The sequence below is a fragment of the Eimeria maxima genome, genomic scaffold (assembly GCF_000499605.1).
Source record: "Eimeria maxima Weybridge genomic scaffold, Emw_scaff955, whole genome shotgun sequence".
Lineage (NCBI taxonomy): Eukaryota > Apicomplexa > Conoidasida > Eucoccidiorida > Eimeriidae > Eimeria > Eimeria maxima.
This window is the reverse complement of record NW_013566886.1, coordinates 858-7,500: the sequence shown is the minus strand read 5'-3', so window position 1 is coordinate 7,500 and position 6,643 is coordinate 858. Positions and strand designations below refer to the sequence as shown.

At 35.3% G+C, this 6,643-nt stretch overlaps 2 protein-coding genes across 2 annotated transcripts; one reads left to right on the top strand and one right to left on the bottom strand.

Annotated features, from left to right (window-relative positions):
* Positions 1–1,324: 1,324 nt before the first annotated feature.
* Positions 1,325–2,644, bottom strand: EMWEY_00046270 (adaptor-related protein complex 3, sigma 2 subunit, putative; the record flags this gene model as incomplete). Its single annotated transcript, XM_013483102.1, has 5 exons — positions 1,325–1,378; positions 1,600–1,671; positions 1,861–1,936; positions 2,311–2,381; positions 2,576–2,644. The coding sequence occupies 5 exons, from the start codon at positions 2,642–2,644 to the stop codon at positions 1,325–1,327; spliced, it is 342 nt and encodes a 113-aa protein (XP_013338556.1).
* Positions 2,645–3,842: 1,198 nt separating this feature from the next.
* EMWEY_00046260 (hypothetical protein) lies at positions 3,843–6,261 on the top strand (the record flags this gene model as incomplete). Its single annotated transcript, XM_013483101.1, has 5 exons — positions 3,843–4,199; positions 4,511–5,392; positions 5,777–5,797; positions 5,963–5,968; positions 6,142–6,261. The coding sequence occupies 5 exons, from the start codon at positions 3,843–3,845 to the stop codon at positions 6,259–6,261; spliced, it is 1,386 nt and encodes a 461-aa protein (XP_013338555.1).
* Between the last annotated feature and the right edge of the window lie 382 nt (positions 6,262–6,643).

Sequence of the window (6,643 nt, the reverse complement as noted above, 5' to 3'; positions counted from 1 at the left end):
TATTTATTTTAATTGTTAATACAAAAAAAACAATTAATAAATTATTTAATTTATTTTTTATCTATTTATTCCTTTTTTATTGATATAAGCTGCTGCTAATTGCTGCTGCTGCTGCTGCTGCTAGTGATGTGTGTGTTGTTGCTGCTCTTGCTGCTGCAACACTTCAGCAACCAACAAGAGGGAGGCGTAAGTTGGGTGTATAGGCAGGTAAAAAGGAGGAAAATGCAATTAAATATATTTAATAATAATAAAAGGAAGATTTATTTATATAAAGGAATTATTTTATTGCCTTTTTGTTCCTCGCTGCTAATCGGGTGTCTAGGCAGCTATATATTTCCCTCTTCCTTTCTTTTATACTATTTATATTTATTATATATATTATTATTAATAAATATATTTATTATATATTATATATTTGCTAATTAATGAATATAATTAAGACAATTCCCCCTTAGGTGTTTCTGTTGTTTAGGGTTTAGTGTTTAGTGTTTGAGGGTTTAGGGTTTACTATAAAATAAAATAAAAAAAGAAAAAGGAAGAATAAATTTATATTTATTTAATGCTACAAGTAATAATAACTCAATTAATTTATTATTTAATTAATAATTAAGAATTTTTTTTATTCTTTTTTCTTAATAATACACGGGCTGCCTATACACCCGAAATATACAAATAGTACAAATAAAGAAAGCAGCACAAAAAAAAACTGCTGCAGGTGTCTGTACACTCAAAAACAAGAAAAAGCCCCGTTTATTTATTTTATCTATTTATTTATTTATTTATTTTATTTATTTATTCTTTCCCCCCCTAATGGGCTATATATATTATGCGTAAGGAAAGAATATGCCAATAAGACAGGCACAAACAAAGACAAAAAACAAACATGCATGCATGCATGCAAGTTGCATGCATGCAGCTGCATGCAGTTGCATGCATGCATGCAAGTTGCATGCTGCTGCATTCTTGCTGCTGCTGCAGTGTATACCCACCCCACAGAATAAAATACACCCTAAAAAAAGAGGAAATAAGAACTCTTGCATGCATTTGCATGCATGCATGCAACTATATATTCATACATTTGCATGCATCTGCATGCATGCATATATATGCATGCATGCATGCATGCATCTGCATGCAGCCCCAAAAGATTAAGAGAAGAAAGAGGTCTCTGAGTCCACTAACTTTTTAACTCCGCTGACGGCCTCAAGAATATTATCCACTCCTGTCTCCATCACTAACCCTAAATAAATAAATAAATAAATAAATAAAAAATAAATAAATAAATATATTTATTTGCTTATTATTGGGGTGTATAGGGAGCTAATTAATTATTAAGTTTCTTACCTCCTACAATTATTTCATCTAATATATAATTTATCTGCAATAATACACATCCATAAACCCTAAACCCTAAACCCTAAACCCTAAACCCTAATTCCTGATAACTATAGCTAGTTGGCTATAAGTAAGGAGATAAAAGAGAGAAGAAAAGAGGAGATAAGGAGAAAAAGAAGAAGAAAAAGAATATGATAAAGAATAAGAAACAAAAAAAATAAAAAATTAGGGTTTAGGGTTTAGGGTTTAGGGTTTAGGGTTTACCTTGTCATAATGGAAGACAAGATCAAGTTCGCAAACATTCTCAAAGCATGCATCCAATACTTGAACAAATACCTATAGATAAATAAATAAATAAATAAATAAATAAATAAATAAATAAAATAAATAAAATAAATAAATAAATAAATGCAAAGCGCAGCGATAACAGGAATCATAATATGTGCATTCAGCCCAAACCCTCAATCCCAATGTCTAAACCCTAAACCCTAAACCCTAAACCCTAAACCCTAGAAAAGGGTTTACCTGTATGAGGTCAAGTATACCCAATTCGCTCTCGAGGTTATCCGTCACAAAGATAAAGAAAAGAGTAGCAAAATGTCTGCAGCAAAAGAAGCAAAAACAGTAGCAGCAAGTATTCTTGCTGTTGCTGCTGCTGCTGTTGCTGCTGCTGCTGTTGATGCTGTGTCTCTCTTACGCTGCTGCAGTAGTTAAGGAAATATTAACTTCTGCAGCAGCAGCAGCAGCAGGGCCGCAGCAGCAGTAAACATAGAAGACACACCAGCTGCTGTTCTCCAGATATACAGCAGCAGCAGCAGCAGCAGATCTGCATGCATGCATACATGCACGCATGCATGCATGCAAGTACCTGTATATAATACGGTGATTAGGACCAAATAAGTCTGTATTCTCCGTAAAGCAGCAGCAGCCTTCGCTAGGTCTTCGGCTAACAGCAGCAAATAGAGATTTCATTACATGTTGTTGTTTTTCTTGTGGCTGCGGTGTATAGGCAGATCAGACAAGAAATAAGGTTTATATACATGGGTCTAAACCCTAAACCCTAAACCCTAAACCCTAAAATGCTAAAAACCCTAAAACTGTAATACCTGAATCTAGGTGTATACGCAGCATCTCATCAGGTATCAGAAGAAAGAGGGAAAAGAGGGAAACACTTTAATTATTTTCTTTAATTGTGTATATAATTAAATAAAATAAATAAATATAAATAAATATAACTTACTGTTCCATCATAAAAACGAACAATTCTTGGTTTTCCTTGAGTGTTGACGACGACCACCGACTTTATCATGATGGAGGGAAACTGAATATATTCAGCTCCCTATTTGTATAAATCTTGAAGGGAAAAAGGATAAAAATAATAAATAAAATAAAAAAATAAAAGAGAGGCAACAAAAAGAATATAATTTACCACGTAATCTAGTTATCTTTTTTTTTTTCTTTTTTCCCTCATGGGGTGTATGTACAGAGCGATGGGTGTTGTTGTTCTATCTATAAACGATCCTCCTTCTTTTGTGTTCTTTTGTTTATTATTTTCTTTTTATTCATTAATATATAAATAAATTAAATGTCTAAATTATTAAATTATTATAAATAATACATCAAATAAGTAGAGGGTGGGGGGAGAAGGGGGGGGCAGCAGCTGCTGCTGTTGCTGCTGCCACCTGTGTAGCTTTCCGTGTAGCTGCTGCTGCTGCTGCTGCTGCTGCTGGAGCGGGTAACACTGGGGTGTATACTCAGGTCATGGATCGTTGCTGAATAATCATAAAAAGAGGAGGAAATAAAAAGGATCATAATTATTTTATTATAACAATTTATTTAATTATTTATATTTAGATATAGGTATATACAGAAGCAGCAAATCTATTGCTGTTGCTGCTGCTGCTGCTGCTCTTGCTGCTGCTGCTGCCCCGCCTCGCTGTTGTGCCCACACAGGAGTATCTCTCTCTCTCTCTGCTTACCGTTGCCTTGGCTGGTGTTGCTGCTGCTGCTCCTGCTGCTGCAGCAGCGGAGGAGGTTTTCTTTTTCTTATGAAGATATTTTGTCAATTATATACATCTTTCCCTTTTCCTTTCTTTGCTGCTTCCCTTCTTTGCTGCTTTTGCTGCAGTCGTCATCCATAAGAAAGAGAGAGAGGAGAGGAAAGAGAGAGAGAGAGGGAGGAGAGGAGAGAAAAAAGAGAGCACTGCTGCCGTTGCTACTGCTGCTGCTGCTGTTGCTACTACTAGTACTACTATTACTATTATATATATATACATATATATTCTTTGTAGATATTATTGTTATTTATTTTCTTTTTTCTTCCCTTTTTTTTTTTCTTTTTTTTTTCTTCTTTTTCCCCTTCCTTGGGATCGTCTTGGGATCGGTTCCTATTAGTCCGTTCTTTTTTGTATATTCTTCTTTTTATTTATTCTTTTTTTTTTAATTAATTAATTAATTAATTAATTAATTAATTAATTAATTAATTAATTCTTTTTCTTGTTGTAGCAATGCGTACTAATATAATTCCTCTTGTTCCTCTTGCTGTATTCTTCCCTTCCTTATGGGGGGAATTAGCAATATGTATGGATACAGGTAACGAAGTAGTAGGTGGTGCTGCAGATATAGATACAGCAGCAGGAGCAGCAGGAGCAGCAGGAGCAGCAGCAGATGATGAACAAGAACATCTATTACCCTCTGATTTCCCTATTAAACATATTTATAATGAGTATGATGATTCCTTACAATTATCACGTACATATAACACAGAACAACAACAACTTATACGTAATAAACAAATAGGTATTGCTGCTCTTCTTGGTACTATTCTTCTATTAATTTTATTATTTAAAGGAAAAAGACAACCGGTAAGTTATTATTATTTATTTTATTTATTTATTTATTTATTTATTTATTTATTTTCCTCTTCTTTTGGTGCTCTCTGTTCCTGTCTTGTTACTATATAACATAGTGTATGTGCATGTATGCTATATATTATTATTAATTATATTATAAATATAATTATTATATTTATATAATTATATTTATAATATAATTATAAATATAATTATATAATATATTTATTTGTTAAAGATATACAATTATACATAAAATAAAAAGGAAAAAAAAAAAGTTGAATTATTTATGTGTATATTTGTGGTGTACGTACACCCCGCAGGCACTAGCAGAACCAACAGAAAAAGAAGATGATATTTCTTCTGCAGAAACACAAGAAGAAGAATTCAAGACAGCAACAACAACAATAAAAGAAGAAAAAGAAGAAAAAGAAAAGGAAGAAAAGAAAGAAACAAGACAAGAAAAAGTTTCTGTAGCTGATGAGGACTTTATAGTACTAGGAGGAGAAGAACCAATAACAGCAACAACAGCAGCACCAACAGAAACAGCAGCAGCAGCAGCAGCAGCAGCAGAAACAGAAACAGTAGAGAATCCCGTTGGAGAAGAAGAACCCATTAAGGAGGAAGAACCTATAACTAGAGAAGAAGAAGAAAAAGAAGAAGAAAAAGAAGAAGAAAAAGAAGAAAAAAAAGAAAAAGGTAGTGAGGAATTAATGTTCGGCAGTACAAGGAGTGATGAAGGCATGGAGGGCGCTCCTATGGGGGAGGATGACGTATTTATACCCAGCATCATCAGCAGCAGCAGCAGCAGCCCTGTACCTACAAGGCGCAGCAGCAGCAGCACCAATGTGCCTATTATGGAGACTATAAAGGAAGAAGAAAGTAGTGGTGAGGAAGGAGAAGAAAAAGAAGAAGAAAAAGAAGAAATAAAGGAAAAAGAAAAGGAGGAAGAAAAGGAAGAGGAAAAAGAAGAAGAAGGAGAGAAAGGTGAAGAAGAAAAGGAAGAAGCATCAACAACAGAAGGAGAAGAAGAAGCAGCAGCAACAGATGAGGAAGAAAAAGAGAAGAAGGAGGAAGAAGGCACCAGCAGCGAATTGGTACCTGCAGCAGCACAAGGACCAAAGGTAGAGGTACATGAGGCAGTAAAGGAGATCCCTTTCCTTCATCCTGCTCCTTTCCCTGAGCTTTCGAAGCCAACCCCGGAGGTAAGCATGCATGCATGCATGCATGCAGTGTATGGGCAGCTTATGCATGCATGCGGTGTATGTTCAGCTTTTTGCATGCATGCATGCGGTGTATGTTCAACTTTTTGCATGCATGCATGGGGTGTATGTTCAACTTTTTGCATGCGTTAAAATGTTATTAATTTTTTTTCCTTTTTTTTTTCTTTATTCAGGAGGAGGGGGAGAAAAAGGAAGCTCCAAAGGGTATTATTGCTCAAGTAAGCCCTCTACACCTATCCTTTATTAGGGTTTAGGGTTTAGGGTTTGGATGTCTGATAGTTGAATGTTGCAGAAATAGGACCTTCTTGAGGTGTACGTACACCCCATCATCTCTTATTTGTATGTGATGTTTTGTTTTTTTTGCAGAGCACCAAGATGTTGGTTTCAGTAAGCATGGAGACCCATATAACGACAGCAGCAGCAGCAACAGTAGCAGCAACACACGCTTCCCCTCCCAACAGCTGAACATGACAACAGAAGCAGCAGCAGCAGCATGAGTAGAGTACCATTACTATTGTTTATTATATTTGCGTATTGTTTTGTTGTGTGCAGGCACTTGTACGTCTCACAACACCGCAAGGAAATATGAATTTAGGGTTTAGGGTTTAGGGTTTAGGGTTTGTTGGCTAGTAATTGTACTATTGCTAACCATGCTGGATTATACATCTAAGGTACCGCAATAATAATCATCATTTGCTGCTGCTGTTGCTGCTGCTGCTGTTTGTGTACAGGAATTCGTGAAGCAGCAAGCTGCAGGAATTGGCAGTCTGCTGGGTATGTTCTTCCCCGTCCCCGGCCCCACCGACCTCCCAATGCTGGAGGATGAGAATGACGAGGAGAGCTTTGACTAAATAAATAATAAATAAATATAAATATATAAATATAAATAAATAAAAGGTCTTAATATATTTATTATAAAGGCAGCAAGAACGAGCTGCCAGCTGCTGCTGCAGTGAATTGCTGCTGCTGCTCCAGCAGCAGGAGGGGAGGAGGAGAGGGAGGAGGAGGAGAAGGAGAGAGAGGAGAAAATAAGGATAATAGTGTGTATATATAATGGCGTTGGTGTTCCCCTTCGCCTATGCATGCATAGATTTGCATGCATCATGTCTTGTCATAAATAAATATCTATTTATGTATAATATATTAGGGAGGTATAGTATATATTATTTTATTATAATATATTATATATATAAATATAAATATATTATAATATTATATTATATAAACACTGCA